The sequence below is a fragment of the Sceloporus occidentalis genome, unplaced genomic scaffold (assembly GCF_023333645.1).
Source record: "Sceloporus occidentalis isolate IW3139 unplaced genomic scaffold, rSceOcc1.0.p SCAF_1, whole genome shotgun sequence".
NCBI classification, from domain to species: Eukaryota; Metazoa; Chordata; class Lepidosauria; order Squamata; family Phrynosomatidae; genus Sceloporus; species Sceloporus occidentalis.
Genome location: NW_028316981.1, coordinates 114,805,807 through 114,832,316, shown reverse-complemented (window position 1 = coordinate 114,832,316; position 26,510 = coordinate 114,805,807). Strand labels below are relative to the sequence as shown.

The following is a 26,510-nucleotide window of genomic DNA, read 5'->3' as shown; positions in this document are numbered from 1 at the left end:
GGACACATTTTATGAATGAATCTTTCCTTATAATTCCTGAGGTACATATTATTATCACTGCTCTTTGTAGCTGGGATAAGGATGGGATTATGTGAGGGCTATTCTTCCAAGTCTACTATTTCTTTGTTTAAAAGGCTTTAATTTTAGTTTCAAACAATATAACTCCATCGATTCTCCACCTATCCTTCTAAAACCTAGCAAATTTCTTGCCTAGGGACACCACTGTGATGTTTTTTAAATTTCTCCCCAAAATCTGGTGAGAGAAATAGAAAGTGATACTCTCCAAATCACTGTGCTGTTTTTAATGCCAAAAATACTTGCTCTTATCTGAAACTGGACAGCCTTAATTCTTTCAAGAGACACGGACATACCTGCAAATATATTCTAGTTATGCTAAGAAATAAGGAGGTCCATTAAAAAAAAAACACATTTAAAAGACATATTGTAATAGAACACACATTCACACACATGCACACATACTTTCCCTTGCTCCTCTTTGTCTGCAGTATTTCACCCAATTTAGACAGAGAGCAAAATAGTCTTCTCAGTCTACATCCCTAATTAAACGTGGCCAATGCACATGGAAAAAAATATCATTCACAGCTACTATACTTATGTCCTGAATATTTATGACAAAATTGATTGAGAATGATAAAAACAAACCCAATGTGATGTATAGTCAGTGTGATGTAGTGGTTTGAGTCAGACTCAGGCTAGAAAGATGCATATTCAGGTCTGCACAAGATGTTCTTTGCATGAACCTGGGTCAATGGCTGTATCTCGGCTTAATCTACTACAACAGATTGTTATGACTCTATGGATAAAATGAGGCTGTACATTATATCCTTCACTGCCACCCTTAGAGAAAAGATGGGACATAATAATATATAAAAAGGATATAAATGAATGGAAAACAACCAGATAGTATTCCATGTATTACAGAGCTGGTGTTCCTAAAGTCTTTTTTGACTACCTCTAGCACATCTATGTGGGCTTTCCTAGACCATATCTCCTTCTTCCTCATGCTCCACAGGAACTTGACTTCTGCCAAAACTCCAGAAATAGCTAGGGTTAGGCAAATGTATGGTCTAGATCTTATTTAATAACTGTCTGTATTGCTGTGAGGAGTGAAGCAATCACAAAAGAACCCACTTCACAGGAGGGTACAGAGAGTTTGGGGCTATACAGAGTGTCCCAAAGGGGCAGTCTGCAGCTGCCCCTTTACTGACCGGATCAGGGCCACAGAAACCTCACACCACAGCCCCCAATCTAGCCTCTGTAGAGCGCAAAAAGGAGCCACAAAAACCAGCTCCATTTTGGGCCCTACAAGGGGTGCCATAGCTGCAGCAGCACAGGTTTATGATCCACCTTTGGCACTGCATCATGATAGTGCATGCCATGTAGACCAGCGCACACCAAGATATCGCCCTGGGGTTGGGGTTAGGGTGTCCAGCGTGAGGACACTGAGCCCTGATTCCGCCTACAGGCCAGCACAAAATGCTGGTCTGAATAGGCCCACATAGATCTTTACTGTGGCTTATGATGCTTTGCTATTGTAGTGTTTCCTAACAATGTTGTGCATCTGGTGGGTTATATAGCAGTGATGTAGACTTGAGTTGATTGACGTGGGATCAAGTCACTTCAGTGACCTGACTTGAACATGACTTGGTAAAAAAAAATGTACTGACTTGACTCAACTCATATAATTTTTGGGACTGCCCTGCTGGCATCATTCATTTGAGCAACCAGCAAGACCCACTCCCAGAGCATGGAGTGCATTTCTTGAGGGGGAATAGCAAATGTGTTAGACAATGGAACTGAGGTGGAGGATCCTCCTAAAACTTTTGAAAAGCTTTAGAAGGCTCCTCTGATATACAATGGGTACAGGCTGCCAATCATACCTCAGCTCCACCTTATTCCATTGCTTAATGCACTTAATGTTCCCCTCCAGGAAATGCACCTTCAATTCCTCTTTTTCTGTTAAAGTTTCTCCCAGGCTTCAGATTTGACTTGAAAGTATCTTGCAAGAACTTGAGACTCGGCTTGAGGCTTGACTTGAGACTTGACTTGAGATTTGAAGTAAAAGACTTGAATACATCACTGCTATACAACCTGTCAATCAAAACATGAGAAAGTTACATTTGGGAGGTGAGAGCTCCTAGACTCTCACAAGCAAGACAACTGCTGGCATTATGGAAGTTTTAGAAGGTTTCCAAGCTCTTCTTTCAAGCTCAGTGGTAGCAGAATTAAAGCATAGCATAGTTTTGTGTTCAGGATGTTAACACTACTCACTGAATTCTTAATTTTCATCAGTTGATGTATTCTCATCTTTATGAGACAAGTGACTTTAGTCCAACAAGGAATTTTCAAGTCTGCACTTTTCTTTTAAGTGATGGACTTTATAATTTTCTCAGATTGTCTTGCACAAAGAAAAGTTGAAGGCGTTCATGGCCAGCATCCATAGTATTTTGTGGGGTTTTAGGGCTAAATTCTTCCAGAACACAGCCACATAGCCTGACCCCCACCCCCCACCAAAAAAACAAATATGGTGACCCTCCTCTGTGTGAAACAAGACATAGACAGCAAGCATGGAATAACAATACATACACAAGTAAAATTCACCAATCAAAAGCCTGCCTAAATAAGAATGTTTTCAGTTGGTGGCCAAAAGAGAGCAGTGAGGGGGAAGGGAAGTTCCACAGTAGCCATGGAGGAGGCTGTGTATTGTGTCCTGACCTGAGAAGGTAGTGGGATTGAGAGAAAGCTTTCTCCTGCTGATTTCATCACTTGGGTTGGCTTGTATAGGGAGATATGGTCCTGCAGATATTCTAGACCAAAGCCATTTAGTGTTTTAAACGTCATGACCACCACCTTGAATTCTGCCCAGAAATGGACTGGTAACCAGTGCAGCTATTTCATCAGAGGATAGTGCTCTTGCAGGACCACTTGAAACAGCTCTGCTGGATGACATTGTGCGGATGCAGTGGTGGCAGTGAAAATGGATTTTGTTGCTGCTGCCATGGTATAGACTTTCCAATACGCTCCTGCCCATTTTTGGTTGGACTCACTTGGAGCCTTCCATCATCATCACTCCAGTTTCCATCCCACTTGTTTTATCACCACCAGCTCCCTATAAAACCAGGGGGCTTACTTAGCTCTACTTCATGGGAAGGCTTGCTAAAGGGCAGTCATGTCCACCACCCTGACCAGAGCCTTTTCCTATTCCAGAAATCAGCCAAGGATTTACAAGGCAGCAGGAACCTGTGCAAGAGGCATCAGGTATCCATCCAGATCCCTTAGCCATCTGGGGCAGACCTCCTTAATCATCCACATACATCCACTCCTACAGAGGCTCTGAATTCCTGTGAGTCTAAACCCCACTGTGTAGGGAACTGTCCATGACAATGGAACTAATGAAAGTTCCTCCACCCTCATATCACCAATATTCCACCCTGCACAGAAAACTAGGTCCTGATTGTGTCCTGCAGCATGGCTGATACCATATACTACTTGGGACAGGTTCATGGGTGTCATGGAAGACATGAAGTCTTGAGCTGCTCCTGACAGAGCAGTCTCCACATGGATGTTGAATTCCCCAGAACAACTACCTTAAGGTACTGCAACACATCTGCTGAGTAGGGGGACAGTTTAGGGGCAATCTGGTGGCTTAGTAATTAAGATGCTAGTTCTGATGCTCAGAAGGTCAGAAGGCTGGCAGTTCAAGATCCAAGTGCCACATGATGGGGTGAACTCTTGTCACTAGTCCTAGCTTCTGCTAGCCTAGCAGTTAGAAAGCCTGCAGATGCAATTAGATAAATAGGCACCACTTCAGTGGGAAGAGAACAGTATTTCATGCAGTCATGCTGGCCACATGATCATTGGAGTCGTCTTCAGACAATGCTGGCTCTTTATTTTAGTAATGGGGATGAGCATCATCCCCTACAGTTAGTTACAATAAGAGATTCAGGTCAAGGGGAAACCTTTACCTTTAACACTTTATGGCTCTCCCCTTTTCTCTGTTGATAACTCTGTCTCCCCATGGCATGTCTCCCTCTCTCTGTTAGGGCTCCAAAGGCTCTCTGCAGATTCCATAATTAGACCCAGCAGGGCATCTAGGCAAGTTTAAAAGAGGGGAAAACATTCTTTCCAATCCCCAGCCATGTAATTGGCCTTCGCTCTTGTCAGCCATATTGGCAGTGGAAATTAACATATGTAGAACTGAAAAATCATGTGTTTATGGTGTGCATGACAAGGCCAGGACATGTAGATAAATGCCCTTGAGGCCTGATACCAAGATGCATATTCAGTACAGCACCTGTGTATGAGTGTGACTCGGCAAAGTGGGTAATGGCTTATGGCATGTGCTAGGATAGTTACATCATGCAAGGATATATAAGGCTGTGTCTTAATTGAAACAATATGGGTTACAGAGTACTTGGTGTGGAGCAGTGTGACAGCTATTGTGAGTTTGAGAGGAACTCTATCTGTTTGTATGTAGCATCTCCTCAGCACTTAAAAATACATCTCTTAACCTGGAGCTGCCTGGTCCAACTTCTCATTTCATACTAGTATCTAAGTGCCTGGGTGTAGATACTGAAGACTCATTCAGACCTCATTCCCAGCGTGACAGCCCTTGCACCACCCCTAAGCAGTTCCCTTAGAACTCTATTTGGCACAAATAAGAAAGCAGAAAGGAGGTGGAAGTAGATGGGCATTTTACTTCATCACCCAGTCAAGACATACTTGAAGAATGGCTGGAGGGAATAGAGGCTATATGGATTTTGTAACTTTTCTGGGATTATATACCCAGAGGTTCACAACTGCAAACTTAGAATGTCTAGAACTCTGATCAGTACAAATGATTAAGGTGATAATGTTACTATTTGTTTTTTCATAGGTTGACAATAGATGCTGAGTGTCAGCTACAGCTGCATAACTTTCCAATGGATGAGCATTCTTGTCCCTTGGCATTTTCAAGCTGTAAGTAACAATCCCAAAATAATGGGTTTCCTTTAGAAAGAAAAGAATATAGTTTTTGAAATAAATTGACCAGCAAATATCAGTACCAGCTGCCAACATCCCCAGCAAGCATGACCATGGCTTCACTGGCTGGGAATGATGAGAATTGTTGTCCAACATATCTGGGAAAGGCACCAGGTTGATGAAAGTTCATATATGAATGAACTAGCTATGTATAATTTGATAATAAATAATAATAATAATAATAATAATAATTTGTTTTATTTATATACCGCTATTCCAAAGATCATAGTGGTGGACAGCAAGTAAGCTAATTAGCAAGTAAGCTAATTTGCCCCCAACAGTCTGGGTACTCATTTTAGCGACCTCGGAAGGATGCAAGCCTGAGTCGAGCTTAGGCCCTTTTGCTGGTCTTGAACTCGCAACCTTGTGGTTTTGAGTGAATGGCTGCAGGGCGCCACCAGGGCATAATAGGAAGTTGTGAAAGGATAATTAGACTTATTCCAGTGTGATGTTAGCATAAATCTGTGGTGGTGTGCCCTCTCTGGCAAGTGAAGCTATTTCTGAAGACACACAGAGAGATGGGAAGGTGGGAGAAGAGTAGGAACAGGTGCGTGCCTGTTCTTTCTCTTCCCCCACCCTCCTGTGCCTTTCGCTGCCTCTTCAGAGACATCTAAAGGCCTAGGAGTGCCTGTTCCTACTCTCCCCCCACCCTCTCATCTGTCCATGTGCCCTCAGAAATGGCTTCGCATACCAGAGAGGGCACATGTGCCATAGGTTTGCTGCGACAGATCTATTGTGGCCTGTGATAACAGTAGCAACAGTAAGTACATTTCTATATTGCTTATCAGTGAACTAGCACTCCCTAAGCGGTTTACAATGTGTTATTCAATTGCTTCCAACAAGCTGGGTACTCTTTTTACTGATCTACAAAAGGTTGGAAAGCCGAGTGGACCCAGGAGTCTTCCTCTAGGATCAAATTACAACATTGTGGCTGCAGTACCAGCATTTAAGCACTGTGTCACCAGGGCTCCTCAATGATCCCATCCAACTCCCTCAACCAGCTTTTTTCTGGCTAAAAAGGGCGTAGTTATCTCTCATCTTCCATTTTTAAATTAGAGATGAGTTTCCCTGTTTTTAAATTAGAGATGAGTTTCCATCCACTTCCAGTCTTGGTTGGTTTTGATTTTGGGGCATTTTTTGTAGAACTCCTCCCCCAAAGGGTCTCAATGAAGGCAAATTGCTCTCCCACAACTTGCTGCAGTTGCTGTTTAATTGTTGTTTTAGTTAGAGATACAAATAATATTTGCATTTTTTCTTATCCTTGATGAGAAAAAATTTATTAGCACATCAAGCCCCCCTTGATGTCAATCAATTGCTCTGAGATTTTGTTTGATTGTAAAGACCATTGCTTTTTGCATTATTCAGTTTTAGTTAAAAATATTTTTGTGCAAAATGGTATTTTGTGCAAAATATATTTCTGTGTAAAAAAATTAAAAGGTAAAGTTTTCACAGAAAGTCCCAAAATATGAACAAAACAGAAGAGATGCACCAAACCTTTAGTTATCTTGCCTAGTGGGGAGAGACCCATTTAAAGTTTTGTTCTCATGTGGTGAGAATGAAACAGATTTACATATCTACTTTTAATACAGATCTGTCTGGCATGTAGTGGGGCAATTGTAGGCAACCAGTAAAATGTGTAAAGTAACCTCCACAACCTGGTGGCCAGCAGGTGTACTTAAGTGGAACTACTTTGTTGTGCTGTCTGGAGATGCTGGTAGTGGTCATCCAACTTATCTGACCAGCACCAGGTTGAGAAGAGATCATTATCAGTGTTCTATATATGACCTGCCATACTGAAGTATAATTTTAAGTACAACTTAAAATTGTAACAGAGTTAATTCAGTTCAGTTGTGGAAGGTGATTCTAGAAGAGACAAGAACCTCCATCTTAAGAGAAGCAAGATCTTTATAACAAATCAGTGCATTGAAGACTGGAAGAAACTGCTTTACATTTCCATGGCTGTTTGGAACTGTAAAGTGTTTTTTAAAAGACTTTGTTCCATCTAAATTTCAGATATGTACAATAATGTATAACCAGAGGAGACAAAACCTGCAGTTAAGTGCCATTTGCAAGAAAGGAATAGCACATAAATAGACTATTTAATAGCACATAAATAGACTATGAAATAAACTGTTGATGGGATTATTTTATTCATTCTTTTGAAGATGGTTATCCAAAAGAAGAAATAATCTACATGTGGAAACGCAGTTCAGTGGAAGTGGGAGATACAAGGTCCTGGAGGCTCTATCAGTTCTCATTTGTTGGGCTCAGAAACACAACTGAAGTAGTGCCAACAACCTCAGGTAGGTAAAACTATACTTTAATTAAGCACCTGTGAAATAAAGAAGTAGGAAGACAGCCATCCTTGCTGTGTATCTGAGAAAGATATTCATCCTGTTCAGCCATTATTTGGAATGTGTAAGGACTAAACATGGGGCTGGGACCCAGAGGTATGCATATTAGCCCCATTTTCAGTTCCTTATCTAGTCCACCATAACCTTGTTTTGAGAATAAAAAGGGAGTGAAGTGGAAGTGGGTTATGTGAATCTGGTTGGAGGCACTTAGAGATTAGAAGCCTTGTTTGAGGTTTTTTTTGATTATGTACAATGTATGATTTTGAACACATCTAGTAGCCCATTCCAAATATTCATGAGAAATATCCCAAGGCTGATGTGCACAGGGCCAACTTCTGTAGAGAGTGGAAATAGTGTGTTTGGCCTGGTACACACTGCCCCAAAAGGGCAAGCTGGAGGCAGCCAGTTTTCATGCGGAGGGACGCTGCAGCATCCAAACTGCGTGGCATCTCTCTGCCCCAAAAAGAACCTGGAAAACTGGGTTCTTCTTGGGACACTGTGTGCATGTTATGAGTGTGCCATTGGCGCACTCGTGATGTAAGTGACATACAGCAATGTCTAAATGCTGTGCGTCACTTAGGTCATGATGGCGGCCCCCATATGGACAGGAAGCGGCCATTGCGCCACCGCCGTCATATCCTAGGGTTAGGGACCATGCAGTTGGTGAGCAGTCCCTAACCCTAGAATCGCCTACTGGACACTGCTTCTTGACCGTATTTACCGGGCCTTGGTTACCAAACTCCCTTCACTGCTTCCTTTCAGCTCTTAGACATTGAGGTTAATGCTCCAAAAGAGTTAAATTTATCAACATTGTGGGATGTTTTTGAAACACCCAAAACCTTCAAATCCCACCAAAACTCATTTTTGCAGCCCCTCAAATCTCTAGCCCCCAACTTCTTTTAAAAAGAAATCAGACATAAAATTTTCATAAAATGACCTCAAAATGCTCAGTCCCCAGCTGCCCAAAAAACTCATTGAAATACCTCCCAAATGGCTATAAAGCACTCCAACATCGGAAATAGAACCTAGATGTGAGTCCAATCCCACATTTTCAGCCACATTTTGCCCAAAATGTAGTATTGTAGCACTGGAGTGAAATTCCCCCTTCCTTCCAGTACAGTTCTCCCCATTAGATTACGTGCTCCCATATACAGTCGGCCCTTCTTATACACGGATTTTTTATACACGGATTCAAGCATCCATGGTTTGAAAATCTTCCAAAAAAAGTATAAATTTCAAATATCAAACCTTGATTTTCCATTTTTTATAAGGGACACCATTTTGCTACATCATTATATTTAATGGGACTTGAGCACCCACGGATTTTGTTATCCACAAAGGATTTTGGAACCAAACCCCAGTGTATAACAAGGGTCTACTGTATATCAAACAAACAAGTGAGCAAACAAATAAAAATTAGCAAGTGGAAGTTCTACTAATGTTAAGGGAGCATGGGATTTGCAACAATATATGGAGAGCCACATATTCTTTTTTTCTTGATCATGTAGCTTAGGCTGTTACTGTGAATCTATTGGTTTTAACCTGGGTCAGCCCCAAAATACCCTGGGCAACTGTTCTAATTTCTTGAACGCAGCTGCTTTGAGGACAGATGAACAAAACTAACCCAAGGGGAAAAGTTGGTTATGCTGCCCTGTCATCAGAATTTTCTTTCCTGCCAAGCTGTCAGATAAAAGGAATTTTAGGAAGAAGTTTTTGTGACTCAGTATCACAGATCCTTTTATAATATGTTTCTGGAGTGTCAGTGCTCCATTTTGCCTTTGCCTTGGGTCAGCAGTAAATAGAGCAATCTAGTACTCAGTTGGTTATTGCACCTCTGTGCCGGACAGACAATATGTCTCATAGTTGCATGCTCTCCTTTGGCCTATTTGTGTCATCTTCAATGTATCCATGTAACAGCATCTGTAAGGACAAAACCTGAGTGACACAGAAAGACAGCAGTGTTACTTTGTTACTTAAACTTGGGAAGAAGTAGAAAAGTCAGGGTTATTCAAAGGATGCCTGACTGGAGATCAGAGACTAAATGCAGACAAAAATAATTTTTTTAAAAAAAAGATGTTGCATAATTATATTCTTTTTTATGCCATAGGTCCCTTACCTTTGAGTTAGTATTTTTTTAAAATAGAATTGCAAAGCAAATAGAGCATGCCCTTGGTCTTTTGATGTTGCAGCCTGTTACTGTATTTTTAAAATATTGTGCTGTGCAAGTGTCTTAAAAGGGCAAGAGGAGAGCAACCAGTGACTAAGAAAACAAGTCAGTGCAGCAAATACTTTGCTCATGGAACCCCTTGAACATTTGATTCCACAAACTGGGGCAAATATTTTTTTTATTTTTGTTTTATGCCCTACTAATGGACTATTTCAAGGATTTGGAAGGGGTGTTCAGGCAAGTCCCTCTTAAAGTGTAAGAGGTATCACATGCCAGGTAAGAGTTCGGAATTCTTGGGTGAGTCTTCAGTACCACATTAGACTGGTATAGTTAAGAATTATGGTAAGACGAATCAGACTTGATGGCCTGCGAACCAGCCCTGGTCCAGAGTAAATGCAAGTGTTTAACTGGTATCCTGAGCCCCTGAAAAGTGAAATATTTATGGTTTGAAAGAGAAAATCCAGAAGTATGACAGCCCAGGAACATGGTTGGGGATAATGTGAATTTCCACAGATATTGAAATCCTTTGCATTTACTAAGGTTTTGTTTGCATGGACCAAAAGGCCTGCTTTTCTGCCATCCTGGCATCCTGTTCAGATGGCATGTGTTCCAAACCTTGTTTCTGATACAGGCAGTGCAGATAACATCTGGCATGTCCCTCACCAAAACAGGGGCATAACAGGTTAAACCAAACTAAAAACTTACTTGTTGCTCTGGACCTTCCAGGAAGAGCTAGACCCTTCTGTTCCCATGCCCATGGTGTCTGACTGCTTGGGTGGCCTGCTGGCTCATGTGGCATGTCTGCCACCATTGCAGGTAACTTACTTCAGAGGTTAGAATGAGGCACCCAGCATGTGACTGTTGATGGGCACCTTGTTGACCTCAGAAGCAAGTGACTTGCAGCAGTGGTGGAGGCACTGGGAAGCCCAACAGGACGCTGATACAGACAGCTGCCACAGTGTGGGAACAGAGGCCAAGATAATGGGGGCAGGTTGGAGCAACTGCATGGACAGAATACTCCAAATTGCCCCTGAGACATGTTTTACATTTCTTTGCTGGTACAGAGGAATGATCAGTAAATTTGGAACTTGCCTAGTGATTTACTACAATATGAAAGACCAAAAAGAAAGGAAATAAAATCACTCAACCTGGATAAATAAGCATGGCTAGCCTTACAATTGAGTTGAATGGGTGGGAGCATCAGTAGCCATAAATAACATAGGCTGCTCCACAGTGCAGAAATAAAGCAGTTTGATATCACTTTAAATTCTATGACTCAATGCTATGGAATTCTGAGATTTGTAATTTGTTGTGGCACCAGAGTTCTCTGACTGGCAAGGCTAAATGTATCATAAAAGCACAAATCCCAAAATTCCATTGAGTCATGACAGTTAAACTCTTCATTTCTGAAGTGTGTCACTAACTGTATTAAATTCTGAGGAATTTTGGGAACTCCAGCCTTACAATAATTGTAAGGCTGCATGATTCCCACTCCTAAATGAGAATCCATTGAACACTGCTCAGAGAGCAATTTTGGGTATTATAACAGGGCAGCTAGGTTTTATTTAATTCATTATTATTGTGTTTTCCTTGTGAGATTGGAGGAAAAGTGCCTGTGGGATTTTATGTCATATATCCAAGTAACTTGTCTGACTTTGGATACTACACACCTTGGGCCAGGGGAACAGCCTCCCACTTGCTGCTCTCCATAAGGCAGCAAAATGTTTTAAGGCAGCCCTGCAAATAATCAACTATTTAAAAGAATGTTTTGCATTAAAAGAGTTTATTGGTTCTTCACCTATTCTGGTAAGGTGAACTGACAGTCTCACAGCGACATCACAAGTAACTGTATACTATCTCAGTCACAGTGTTTCTAATATGTAGTGGTTTGCTTCATCTCTCTTCTCTCTTTTTGCTATTGATACAGAAAGAGAGAGATTAAAGTAAAATCAGTATAGTTTGTAAACAGTACAAGCTTCCATTCCTTGTTTTCAGAATGTCTGATAGATATGTATATTTCATGAACCAATTTTATGAGGTTCTGCACAACATTAAAAGAAAGTGCTCATTGAAGGAAATGATCCATTCACATTAAGTGAGCATGCCTTCCCTAAGTGACCATTAATTTCATTTCAGGAACCACAGTAGTGGTCGAACAGTGCCGATGTAATTGAAAGATCATATTTGCTTTTAATGCATTGATGCACACTGTCCCTATCTGCTTACTTAAACAAATAAAGTGATCAATATTAATTGGACATTTGTACACTGTGAAAGATCACTTTCGCCAAGGCTTTTATCAGTAAAGAGAAGCAAGAGATGATCTAGTCCAAATCAACTGAGCCTGCTGGAGATATACTCTAAGGACCTTATCGCACACAGAAACATAAACGTTCCAGGGACGGGAGGAGGACTCTCGTGTGCGTGCGCGACCGCCCCAAAACGGATTTTATCGCACACGCAGACGTCCTCCAAGGAGCCCCGTTCCGTCCCCCGTCGCGCACCCGTTCGCGTCCAGTCCTGACGGGTGCCATTTTTTGCCGACGGAAGGTAATCCGTCAGGCAAAAATCACGCCCATCAGGACTGGACGCGAACGGGTGCGCGACGGGGGACGGAACAGGGCCTCTTGGAGGACTGAATTGTGTGCGATAAAATCCGTTTTGGGGCAGTCGCGCGCGCACACGAGAGTCCTCCTCCCGTCCCTAGAACGTTTATGCTTCTGTGTGCGATAAGGTCCTCAGTCTTATAAAAACTGTGCAGCCATGTCACTGTCCTTCAGAATCAAACGTGTCCTTCAAAATCAAAGAATCCTGCTACATATAAATGTGAAACTGATGAAGTTATCAGTTTCATAATACCATACACACGTGCATGTATTTCAGTGTGTGAACAACCCATGAGCAAATGGAACACAGAAAATAAGCATTTTTCTCCCCCACCCCCATTCCTAAAACTGACAAGCTGCTGCTAAAGAGGAAGTGAAGTGTCCAGTTGTCTGTGGAATTAACTCTGTTTGGTGCTATCATCTTTGGTGAGCAACTCTATTCTGAGAAGAGTAGCTGTGCAGTTCATAATAAGAGGAGTGAATTGACTGAAAACAAACCCTTCAGCTTTGCTGATTTATGGACTAAACTGGTAATCTGTCTCTGCCTCAGATGCCATCTGCCACCTCTACAGAATGGCTAACTGAAGAAGAGATTCTATTCCCATTACAATTTTTCTGTATTCTGGAGAGGGACCAATCAGTCTGTTTCTAGTCCATGTTACATTTGCATGGCTGCACAGTCTGTTTCATTGCATTTTCATAGCAAATTGTGATTTTTTTAAAAAAAAATCATCTAAAAGTTCACTTAAATAATAATAATAATAATAATAATAATAATAATTTATTTATATTCCACTTAATCTCAAGGAATCCAAGCAGATTACAAGAGTAAAAATAGCAAAATACAGTTAAAAGAAAGATGCTTAAAAATGCAAAACCCCATTCCTCATCCCAATCTTAAAAGCAGTTAACACTAAAAAGAAATTAAGTCTAGAAAGAGTATAAAACCATTAATATACAATCGGAATTAAAATAGAAAAAGATATCAATGAGAGTTCCACGAAAAGGGGGTGGGGAGAGGCAAAAAGATGTTCTAATCTGGAAAGGCCTGCCGGAAGAGATCCATCTTAATGGCCTTCTTAAAGGACTCGAAGGTGGTAATTTGATGGATCTCATCTGGCAGGTCATTCCAGAGTCTTGGAGCAGCTGCTGAGAAGGTACGCTGGGTCACTGCAGAGAGTTTAGTCCTCTTTGGTTGGAGCAGATTCTTCCCAGCGGAATGGAGAGTTGGGGAGGATAATATGGGTGAAGGTGCTCCCAACAAGAAGTCAGGACCCAGGCCATGTAGGGCTTCTGTTTCATCCAAGATTGCTTGGAGTTTAATGGCGACTGCCTTCTCAATTACCTTTCCTAAGAATGGTAACAATGAGACAGGCCTGTAGTTGTTTCTGTCCATGGGGTCAAGAGAAAGTGTCTTTAAAAGTGGTTTAACCACTGCCTCTTTTAGGTAGCCTTCTCTAAAAGAAGCGTTAATTGTGTTCTTCAGTAATAGCCTAATAGTCTCCCCTCTGCCCCCGGACGGTCAGCCAAGATGGGCAAGGATCGAGGAGCAGGTCGTCTTTTTCATACAACCAAGAAGCTTGTCCACATCCATGGTACTAACAAACTCAAATTGATCTAGAATAACAGTGTAGGCAGAGGTGCTGGATACCTCTCCTAACAACTCAGTTTTAAAGCTGACATCCAAGTCAGCTCTTATCTCAGAGATTTTATCTGCGAAGTGATCATTAAAAGCGTCGCAGCAAGCTGCAGTAGGTTCTAACAAGGGATTCAGGGTGTGGGGGGGGGGGGTAGTTGGATTAGGTCACTAACCACCGTGATTAGCTCTGCCAGAAGAGACTTTGCAGACACAATAGATGTAGAATAGAAGGACCAATTGCCACACCATGGGATTTAAGATAAATCCTATAACATGTTCTGTCAGATATGAGTCGAGATCTTTGCCAGTCATGCTCAAGTCATTGTCCAACCCGCTTCATTCCCCTGAGACCTTCGGTGTACCAGGGATTGCGGTTAGAAGCAGGCTGGAAAGGATGCTTGGGAGCGATAGTGTCTATAGCCCTGGTAAAGGTGTTGTTCCAAGTGTTGACCAAGGCTTCAACAGTATCGCTGGAACTACCAGCCATTAAACTCTCTAGGGTCTATTGGAACCTACTGGGTTCCATCAGCCTTTGAGGGTAGACCATACAAATAGGTCTTCCACCCCTGACGGGGGAAACAGTGGTCGTCAGCCCAACCTTCACCAGGAAATGATCCATCCATGACAAGGCGGAGATATTAACTATCTCCGCCCACAGATATGCCTGCTTCGTGCAGAAGACCACATTGATGGTATGACCTGTGCAATGTGTGGGCTCAGAGACTATCTGGGAAAGGCCCATGTTTGTCATGGTGACCATAAACTCCCGAGCTGCACCAGATAGATTATTCAAACCGGCCTCGGAGGAGATGTTGAGGTCTCCCAGGACCAGAAGCCTAGGCGACTCCAACAGCAGGTCCGAGACCAGCTGTGTCAGCTCAAGTAGGGAGTCTGTTAAGTTACGGGGTGGACAGTAGACCAACAGAATCCCTAGACTTTCCCTAGTCTTAAGGCCAAGGTAGATACACTCGATGTGAGTCGTCTCACAGAGAGGTATCCTGGTCAAGGCAAGATTATCTTTGTGGACCAAGGCCACTCCCCCCTTTCGCCCACATCGTCTTGTCTGCTCACTGATGGAGTACCTGGCTGTTAAAGTCTGAGTTCATATGATTGAGCTATCATCGGCCAGCCAATAGTAAACTATTATTATTATTATTATTATTATTATTATTAGTGTTTATTTATATAGTGCTATAAGTTTTGCACAGTGTTTTACAGAGTTATAAAAATAACATAAAACCTGCCAAAGGCATATAGTCTAAAATCACAAAATACAAAAATAGTAAATAAACAATTTATCTCAATAAAATAACTAGAGACAATAAAACAATAAATAAAAATAAACAAAACACCCTTATCTGAAATACTCAAAAATATCAAGCTGCAGCCTGAAATGCTTCTGTGAATAGAAAAGTCTTTAATTTGGACTTAAAATTGACCAGGGAAGTAATGATCCACAGGTGTTTGGGGAAGCAGTTCCAGGAATGAGGAGCTGCAAGGGAAAAAGGGTGAATTTGAACCAAGGAAGAAGAAACTTGCCTGGGTCAGAAGTCCTGAGCCCCTGGATCACAGACCTCAAACGAAATGGTAGGAGGAAATAAGGGCTGACAAATAAGCAGGGTGGTGGTGGTGGTGGTGGTGGCGGCAAACCATGAAGGGCTTTGAAGGTTACAATAAGAAGCTTAAACCAAATCCTAAAAGGAAAGGAGAGCCAGTGAAGAGAAGTCAAGAGAGGGGTGACATGGTCAAAACGGTGACCCAAAAATATCATCCTAACAGTAGAGTTCTGAATAGAAATCAAGGTGGGACAAAGGATGCACTGTCAAAAGAAGGTTGCAGTAGTCAAGGTGGGAAATAAATATACAGTGCCATAAAATAAACCAGGGCATAAACCAAAGTCTTAGCAGTAGAGACTGAAAGAAAAGGTCTGATTTTGGCTATAATATACAGTAAGAATCATATTTACAAGAATATACATTTTAAGAGATTTTTTGCCTCTCAAAACATGTATGCTTCTTTCAATATATGCATTTTACAAATTTACTGTCATATATTTCTGGGCAGAAAACTGTGTCAGAACATTTGGGAAGTGTAAAAGTCATTGGTTGTAATCCCCACATTTGTCTAAGAGAGCAGGCCTATTAATACAGTAATTCACAAAGATCCAGTTCTTCAGGCATCACAATCTTGTGTGTTTCTCACGAGATCCTTGCTGAAGAGTAAATCTGAAAGTGCAGAATCTCTTCTTGATAATCCCTATAGACATGTCTCCAAGGAGATCCATAGTCAAGGATCCTCAGGAGTGGATATACTGCTTTTATATTATTTATTATTATTCAGTTCAAGGGCAGTTAACAACAAAATTACAAGCAACTCATTATTTGTAACTAGTTATTTCTATGTTCTGCCTTCTCCTAGCCCACTGCTCTTTCTTTACAAATTTGCATAAAAAGTGTGTGTGTGTGGGTGGGTGTGGGTGTGTATAAAATCATATAGCTGTTTTGCTTCTTGTTTGCTAATTCTACCTGCAGTGTTGTAGTTTCTTTCAATGTGTTTGATTTTCATGAATATTTTTTTAATGTGTTTGTTATATTTTCTAATCACTAAATAAACTGCATTATCTGGGCAACACACAACTAAGGCTACAGTCCTATAGGTACTTCCTGGGGATTAATTCAGTGGGGTTTACCCATGAGTAAACTGTTATAGGCTTGCACTGATTGATTGATTGATTAATTTGCATCATATCTTTCCTTTATGCCAATAAGAGATACAAGGCAGCTAAAAACAGGGTGGGTTTTTATGACTCCTAAAGTTTCAGGAAGAAACTTTTCTGGAACATGGCCACATAGCCCCAAAACCGCACAAAAAACTTTTAGAAAATGCTACAGAGTGCTGTGGCTCTGGAAAATGAACAAATTGTCACAATACACTCAAGCATTCCCCCCTCCCACTTGCACTACCAATTACCATGTTTCTTTGTTCTTGTTTTGACCATTTGCCTTAAATAGTTTGCTTGAGGTCTCTGTTGGTATTTTGTCTGCTGAAATTTCTATATCATGGCAACACATTCTGTATTACATGAGGTGAAAGGTAAGATGCAAAGACCACCTTATTAGTTGAATGCTATGATCAGGAAAGATATTTGCTTTATAAATCCCTAAAAATAACAGTGTTTACAATCTCATTAAATCATCATTCTTTTTAAGCTCACTCCTACCTCCCTTTCTCCTGTTTTGGACTTTTTGATGCTCTTTGATTTGCCTGTGCACATAATCTCATCATCATTTAAGCATATAGCCAAATTAACAATAAACCCTTAATGAACCCTCCTCTGATCATTAGGAGTCTAGAATGAAGGCAATTTCTCCATTAGCTTTTTTCTCCTTGAATTAACACACTGTAGTTTGCGCAGCATGTTATTATGGCAAAGCTAAATGATGTTATATTTCATTTTTCCCTGTCTTGCCTCCCCAACTTTGCTAATGGTCTAGTGTGCAATATATGTGTACATGTGCGTTTTTGATGTTGAATTAAATTGTAGTATCAGCATATTTATGCACACTGATCAAGTCCCATGTGAGAGAAAGGGATGATGACTCCAATTTAGATTTAGAGTGCCTTATGCACTCCATTTTATAGTTGTACTAAATAAGAAATACTTGAAGAGAAAACAGATCTGAGCTAGCCTATGCTGGAAAAGGTGGGTAAAACCAAAGCCAGCAGCCATCATTACTCAAATTCTGGAAGCTGGAGTCCAAAAAGTAACTTTTCCAACTCTGGTTGCTAAGGCAATACAGCTATTCATAGTTCCAGAGTGAGCAAGTATGTATTTCTATTTTTATTAATCACAGACTTGTGTGGTTGCCATGTGCAGTGATAAAAAAGTATTTTAAAAGCTGTAACAAAAATAAACCATAAATAATTCATATAGAACAATCCAATATTTCTCAGTGCGCTAAATTCTCATTTTTATTTTTTTTAAATCTATTTGTTTGATTTATTTCCTAATTTCCAAATAAACAGGGTCTCCTAGGCAATAAACAAGCAGAAGTGCAATCCAAAAGCTGCTAATGTGGGAATAAAACAGTGAGACTTAACCATGATTAGACTTTCATATGGTTGCACTGTTTTTTATTTATTTATTTATTTGATTTATAGTCTACCTTTCTCCCAATAGGAGACCAAAGGTAGCTAAAGCAAGCATGAATCATCCTTATTTGGGAGTTTCTTTCTGTTGAGATGGGATGTTTCAAACTTTTTTGTATGTGCTAGTAGAAAATGCTGTTCAATGTGAATCCAATTCTTTCTAGTCATCCTTAGCCTTTGAAGATTTTTATTTCTGATACTATAGTAACTCCAAAGCTGTAGCTGTAATTTTTAAATATATATATGTAATAACACTCTCATTTCAGTGGTGCCATTGTGGGTACATTATTTACAAGGATACCTGAGACTTTAGGTGCTTTCAAGAAGTTAATGCATTTCCCAGGTTATTTCATTGCACTATTTGATACAATAATTGATTACAAATATAGGTTAATTTGGTTGTGGGTATGATCGCTATCTTTTCCTATAGTTCTAGCAGAACAAGATGAAATTTTTTGTAAGTAGGTCTCCTTCCATATAGTCCATCAAATGTGGCTCCTCCCCCAGAATGCCAAGCACCATGCAGGTCCAGGACCCTGTTTTTTAAGCAAGCTGTCAATATCTTTAAAATAATGCATTTTGTGCAAGAGCAGCTATTACTGTAACTTACAATTCCCAGAATTTCATAGCATTGATCCATGGTACCGTATATTCCGGCATATAAGACGACTGGGCGTATAAGACGACCCCCAACTTTACAACTTAAAATAGAGTGTTTGGGATATATTCACCATATAAGACCACCCCTCTCTTCCACGATAACTCAGAAAGGAGCTGAAGGCAGACAACAACAACAACAGCAGCAGCGACAGAGGAGAAAGAGGGGGGAGGAGAAAAAAGGAGAAGGAGAAAAGAAAAGGAGGGGAAGAGGAGGGAGACTCCACTACACTCTGAGAAAGGAGTGTGTTCCACATTTGAAATAACAGCATACACAACATTATTTCATCCACCTCGACAATTCCTCCCGCCCTTCCTCTTGGTGCATCTACTCTTTAGAATTAATGCAGTTTGACGCCACTTTAAGAGCCGCTGCTCCATCCTATTGGAATCCTAGGATTTGTAGTTTTATAAGGTCTTTTGCCTTCTCTGCCCAAAGAATGCAGGGGGGCTGCTCCAAACTACAAATCCCAGGGATTCTGTATGGATGGAGCCGCGGCAGTTCAAGTGGCTCCTATTGGAATCAAAGCCCAGGAAGCTTTGTGCCAAATCGAAACATGTTAGGCTGCAACTGCACTGCAGAAATAATCCAGTTTGACATCGCTTTAACTGCCCTGGCTCAGTGCTATGGAATCATGGGAATTCTAGTTTTGTGAGACATTTAACCTTCTCTCTCAGCAAACTTTGGTGTGACAACAAACTACAATTCCCAGGATTTCATAGCACTGGGCCATGGCAGTTAAAATGGTATGAAACTGGATTGTGTCTGGACTGAAGATGCAGCCTGAGTTGGATCCAAGGCACACTGCAGAAATAATCCAGTTTGAGACCGCTTTAGCTGCCCTGGCTCAGTGCTAGGGAACCCTAGGAATTGTAGTTTTGTGAGAAAGAGCTCTGGTGCCACAATGAACTACAATTCCCATGCATCTGAGGAAGTATGCTTAAGTCTGGGAAAGCTGCCAACTTTTCTTTCAGTGAGTCTCAAAGGTGCTACAAGAACTATCTATCATCATCACCGTTATTGTTACCATTGTTAATTCCAAATGCACCTGTAGAATTGGCAACACTGATATACTGTAGACTCATTCTCTGGGGCTGGGATCTGGAAGCGTGGAGGCAATTCCCTTGAAAAACCAGGGAATCCTGGGAATTGTAGTTTGTGAGGGTGGGGAGGGCGACCACTGTCATCTCTCTGATTATCTGTTAGTGTGACTCCATCCAAACAGGATTGATTGCTCTGTAGCCAGCCTCGCTCTCAGGCTGGAGCCAAAATGGACAAGTCACCAAATCTGCCCTGAAATAGAGCCAGGCACCGCTCGGAAAAGGAGGACAGGAGGGGAAGGGAGGGGAGGGAGCAAGAAAGGAAGGAAGAGAAGAAAAGGAAGAAAAAGGAAAGGAAGGGAGGGAGGGAGAGAAAGAAGGAGGGGAAAAGAAAGGGAGGGAGGGAAGGAAGGAAGGGGAAAAGCAAAGGAGGGAAGGAATGGAGGAGGACGCTCCTTTGCCTTTGAGAGAAGGCTTCCCTGCCGAGGGCTCTCTTTAGGACCCAGAGGCTTTCCGGCGTACAAGACGGCCCCCAACTTTGGGGAAGGTTTTCCTGGGCTAAAAAGTTGTCTAGTACGCTGGAAAATACGGTAGTTAAAATGGTCTCAAACCGGATTATTTCGGCAGTGCAGATGCAGCCTCAATAGAAAATGGGCCGTTATCATTAGCATGTTAGGGATGGGATTAAGGATGTGATCTGGTTGTAGAAGAAAGTGCTTCCGCTTGCACACAAAAACTACAAGTATCTTGGTATTGTAAATTAAGAAGATAGAATGTGTTCAAGCCTTCCAACTCCATAGATCACTCCCCTTTGGAAAAGTTCTGTATCCCAATTACCGGAAAAGGCCTCCACTTACTCAGAACAATGCAAACGTACAGAGCTGTCTTCTTTGAATTACAGAAATAGTTCTATTACAGGAGCAGTTATTCTAACTACACACTGCAGCCCACTGCACTTGTTATGCAAAATGAACCATTGTCTTCCTTCATTTTGCTGACATACTGAAGAACTATAAATGTTCTAAATGTAGCTGACTTCACAGTGTCAGGGAAGTTGAGGAACTATCATCACATAGGAAGCAGAAGCACAAAGGAACTTATTATCCAAAGCTACACAGGAAGTACAGGTAGATCAAATATCAAACAAAAGTCCAACCTTGAAATAATAATTTATCTGGAACTAGATTTCTTTCTTTTTGAGGCTCAGCTTGCTGTGCTGAATTGGTTATTGCACTTTCTCTCTCTTTCCCTTTTTTAGAGATGAGTGGGAATTTCATTTCAATTTGATAAGAATTAATCCAAATCTGCAAATTTCCTTCATATTTAGAATTTGGCAAAACTTGGAGGGTTTTTTTTAAAGAATGTGGGACAAATTGAAATTGATCTATGCATTAAAAGTCTGGGTTTGAACACCTGTTTAGTTAAACAAATTAGCTCAAATTAATTATTCTATTATTATTTATTAAAATATTTATGTTGAATCCTCTGTCATGATAGCTCAGAGCATTGCACAGATAAAATTAATAGAGGAAAATAATTTAAAACAATACAACCAATTTAAATAGACTAAAAATACTATAAACATATTAAGTTAGAAGAGATCAAAATGGTTAAAACCATTAGCCTTTTAGGACTGCCAATTCTTTTTTTCTCCTTCCTTCCTTCCTTCCTTCCTTCCTTCCTATTTTATTCTTTTGGTTCAATACAGACTGGTGCGCGGCATCATGGCACAACTCCAGTACAGCACCCAAATGGCACAGCATAGAAGGGGCATCATCATGCTACCCCATCGCGGCTATGACGCCCCTTCCAGGGTGCTAAAAAGAAGCCCCTTTTTGTGGCTTCCTTTTGCTCCCTGCAGAGGCCATGACATGTGGTTACCACAGCCCCATCCAGGGTGAAAAGGGGCAGTGTCCTGCCACCCATCTGTACAGCCCCTTTGAGAGTTTCTTAATTTCAAGACTGGTGTAGCAGGAAGGTATAAATGACATAGTCCTTTCCATTCTGGCAGTAAGTATGACCTCTGGATTTTGGCTCACGAAAATGGGAGAGAATTTAATTTTAATCCCTTTTTGAAGAATTCATCACAGTCTGCAAAATCTTTATATCTGAGTTGGAAAGAACTTGAAATTGTGTGTATGAGAGTGTCGGGAGAGAGAGGAAGAAAGAGAGAGAGAGAGAGAATGCAGAAGAAAGTAAAACTGGCAATTTCCCTACTCTTTTTATTTTGTTTATGCTGCTTTTCAGACAATGCCCTTTAAATGTGTGGAACCAGGGATCTGGTGCCAGAAACCATGCATGACCTCTGTGGGCTTAGTGGAATTTGGAGTAGTGATGTAAAATTTTAATTGAGTATGACCTCTGTGGGCTCAGTAGAATTTGGAGTAGTGACATAAAATTTTGGTTGAGTTGTGCTCTGAGTAGTGATGTAAATTTTTGGCTTTATTGTTTCTGAACCTGAAGGAGGCAGGAAACTTTCTCAGCTGCTTTGTTAATCAAGATAATGCCATTGTTTGGCTTACCCAGGTGACCTGATCCATTTCCAAAAACTTCCTGATTATTGATAAGGGGAAAATGTATGCTCAGATTATGTAGGGCAACACTACTCTTGGCCCTTCATATCTATGGATTCCTCATCCATGGGTTCAAGTATCCATGGCTTGCAAATAGTAAATAAAATAAAATAAAATAAAAATTTAAAAAATCCCAAAAGCAAACCTTGATTTTATCATTTTACATAAGGGGCACCATTTTACTCTGCCACTGCATTTAGTAGGACTTGAGCATCCTGGGGTTTGGTATCCATGGTGGTGGTGGGTTGGTGTCCTAGAACTAAACCCCAGTGGATACAAAGGGCCTAATTAGCACATCATGTGTCATTTGTATAAGCAATAAAGTTTTGAGGTTTGTGTTGGTAAATGATGATGACGATGGGCAATTTGTTTAGCTACATCATTCCTGTGATTTTTTAATAAAGACCTTCTCTAACTTCAATCATGAAGCTAAATGAAGAAATTCATACAGTAACATCAGAGTTCGTACAAAGTTTTTGTTTTTATGTGCTTTCAAGTTGTTTCTGACTTATGGAGATCCTAGGGCAAACCTATCATAGGACTTTCTTGACAAAATTTGCTCACCGAGGGGTTTGCTTTATCTTCCTAAGAGTTTAGTTGCTACAAAATGTTCTGCTGAGAATATAACAATGTAGCAGATTTGTGATTTGATGATGCTGTCATATTTTGTAACACTACTCCTTCATAAGTGGAAATACAAAGGATGAAATGATTTAAGGGTTCCAAAAATAATTTGTTCTTTAAACAAATTGAATAGTAGAGCTATAGCAAAATATAAGTATAAGAACATTTTTATATAGATTGCTTAGTTTTTGAGGCTGTTTTTTTAAAAGCAGAATTTGCAGACTGGGCCTATATTAAGAACAACAGATATATGGGCAACATAGGGGACCCCTTGCTTTTTATTCTTTCTGGTTTAATTGATAATCTTTTGCAGTAAATATTAATGGCACTCTCTTCCAATAACACATTGTGAAAATTACATTCTCTTAGAGGACTCTTCTGTTTGTATGGAAAACACAATACTAAATCTAATGGCTGGGTTTCATTAAATTGTTATTATCTAAACAAACATAAGTACAGCAATTTCATTACTGATGTTTGCATCTGGAGAGCAATGTAATGCAAATGGGTTGTGATGAGGGGAAAACAATCTTTGGTTCAATCAGATTATATAATCTATTTTAATTGATACAACAAATTTCACATCATACATCTACAACAACAGTACAAATGTTTGCATGTTCACGTAAAAGAAATAAATTCTGTGGTCTTATTTCTTAGGTGGGCAAAGGATTGCAATAGATACAAGAAGTGGGCAAGGGATTGCAATGACTAGGCAAATGACTGTAGATTAAATGTCTTTTTAACAGAATGCATGCCACTTTATAATGAATCATTTTTTAAAAAATCAAATCCATTTTTTCTGTTTATTTTTTATTCTCTAGAAATCATATGAAAAATAAAACAAAAAAGGAAACAAAAAAGAAGTGAAAATTGATTAAGAAGAATGAGGATCAGATAATACTCTAAAATATACCAGTGGGAAACCATGTATTCAGACAGTAAAAAGCTAGAAAAGAAAACCAAATATCAGAATATGCATCCTATTGGAAAATTCAGTCATAAATCAATATGGGATTTTTAAACCACCACTCCCCCCCCCCCAAAAAAAAAGAACGCAAAGAATACATTTCCATTGACCAAAAGCTATTTTATGGGGTACATGCAAAGAGCTGAAGAAATATTTTCCAAACTTGCAAAGGGTAAATGTCTCCTAAAATTACAAATTCCTGAATTCCATAGCATTGAGCCATGCCAGTTAAAGTGGTGTCAGTCTGGATTATTTCTTCACTGTAGACACAGTGGTAGTTTCCAATTTACAGTGATCCTAAGGTGAACCTGCCATTAAGTTTTTTGGCAAGATTTGTTCAGAGGAAGGCCATTGCTTCTTAGGACACTGAGAAATTGTGACCTGCACATAGAATCATAGAATTGTAGAATCGTAGAGACTGCAAGGGCCATCTAGTCCAAGCTCCTGCCATGCAGGAAATCTCAATCAAAGCATCCCCAACAGATGGCCATCCAGCCTCTGTTTGAAGACCTCTAAGGAAGGAGAATCCACTACACTCCGAGGGAGTTTGTTCCACTGCTGAGCAGCCCTTACTGTTGGGAAGTTCCTCCTAATATTGAGGTGGAATCTCTTTTGCTGGAGCTTGCATCCATTGCTCTGGGTCCTAGTCTCTGGAGCAGCAGAAAACAAGCTTGCTCCCTCCTCAATATGACATCCCTTCAAATATTTAAACAGGGCTATTATATCACCTCTTAACCTTCTCTTCTCCAGGCTAAACATCCCCAGCTCCCTAAGTCGTTCCTCATAGGACATGGTTTCCAGACCCTTCACCATTTTACTCGCCCTCCTTTGGACATGCTCCAGTTTCTCAATGTCCTTTTTGAATTGTGGTGCCCAGAACTTGACACAAGATTTCAGGTAGGGCCTGACCAAAGCAGAATAGAGTGGCACGATTACTTACCTTGATCTAGACACTATACTTTTATGGATGCAAACTAAAATCGCATTGGCCTTTTTAGCTGCCGCATCGCACTGTTGACTCATGTTCAATTTGTGGTCTACTTGGACTCCTAGATCCCTTTCACATGTAGTTTCATTCATCCAGGTATCCCCCATCCTATATCTGTGCATTTCATTTTTTCACCCTAAGTGCAGTACCTTACATTTCTCCATGTTGAATTTCATTTTGTTAGCTTTGGCCCAATGTTCTAGTCTATTCTGGTCATTTGGAATGTTGATGCTATCCTGTGGGGTATTAGCTACTCCTCCTAGTTTGGTGTCATCTGCAAATTTGATAAGTATGCCCCCAATTCTGTCATTCAAGTCACTGCTAAAGATGTAGACTAACACTGGGCCCAGGACAGAGCCCTGTGGGACTCCACTGGTCACTTCTCTCCAGGAGAAAAGAAGCCATTGGGTTCGGTCAGGCAACCAATTACAAATCCATGTAACAGTTACCTTGTCTAACCCACATTTTACAAACTTGTTTGCAAGAATATAATGGGGAACCTTGTCAAAGGCCTTACTGAAGTTAAGATATACTATATCCACAGCATTCCCTTCATCTACCAAGCTGGTAATTTTATCAAAGAAAGTGATCAGATTTGTCTGGCATGACTTGTTTCTCTAAAACCCATGTTGAGTTTTTGTGATTATGGAATTGCCTTCTAAATGTTCACAGACTCTCTGTTTAATGATCTGCTCCAGAATCTTTCCTGGTATTGATGTCAGACCAACTGGATGATAATTGTTGAGATCCTCTTTTCCCCCTTTTTGAAGATGGGGATGTTTGCCCTCCTCCAGTCTGCTGGGATTTCTCCTGTTCTCCAGGAGTTCTCAAAGATTATTGCCAATGGTTCTGATAATACATTTGCCAGTTATTTTAATACTCTTGGATGTAGTTCATCAGGTCCTAATGGTCACCTAATGTTTTCTATGGCTGAACGTGGCTTCAGTACCAGAGTCATAGTCCAATGTTCAAACTACAATACCACACTGGTTCTTGTTTCTTCTACTTGTATGTGTTTACAGTTTATTACTATCTTTTTACTTAGCCAAGACAAGGACTTTTCTCTTTCATACATTACATATATCTGTCTGCTCATCTATGCTTGAATGAAGTTGCGACACATCTGTATGCTTTTGACAACTCTTAGCAACCACCATTAAGACCTATACTTGGCACTCTGTTGCTCTGCTGGCACACTTTGCACTATTACATTTCACACTCATCTACTGTGTGTGTAAATGTTATCTATTAGGCTGCTTTTCTGCATGTATATGAAGATGTAGGCTGTAGTGCACAATAATTTATAATGGCATAAATTAGTTTTGAAGATGCCACAAAACACATTCTTTCCCTTCCTTCCCTCTTTTTTTAATTGAAAAGTGGCAATCTCTTTAGGGGAGGAATTTTGTTTATCTTTACTGAAATCAGTAGCTATAGGGGGCCAAAATGAGGGTATTGCTCCCTGAAATAAAAATCCCCCCCATTGAATTGTTCCTTCAGTTCCCAACTTTCTAGCAGTGCAAATACTGAAATTTTGAAAATCACTCTCTCTTGGAATTCTTATATTTTCCTGTGTTTGTAACCTCTAGTTCCCTTTTCCTGCCATATTTCTATTTTCTAAATGCTTAATGGATGTTACTACAATGTTAGAAATATTGGGGAATGAAGGAACATTTCATTTGGACCCAGAAATTTTATT

At 40.4% G+C, this 26,510-nt stretch overlaps 1 protein-coding gene across 3 annotated transcripts in view; it reads left to right on the top strand.

The window, feature by feature from the left end:
* The window catches only part of LOC149321965 (gamma-aminobutyric acid receptor subunit gamma-2), a 98,987-nt gene that overhangs the window by 40,593 nt on the left and 31,884 nt on the right, over positions 1-26,510 (top strand). For all 3 annotated transcript variants that reach the window (XM_089532056.1, XM_089532048.1, XM_089532064.1), the window contains exons 5-6: positions 4,898-4,980; positions 7,209-7,346. In XM_089532056.1, coding sequence (XP_089388182.1) covers positions 4,898-4,980; positions 7,209-7,346 — 221 coding nt within the window. The remainder of the gene's footprint in view (positions 1-4,897; positions 4,981-7,208; positions 7,347-26,510) is intronic.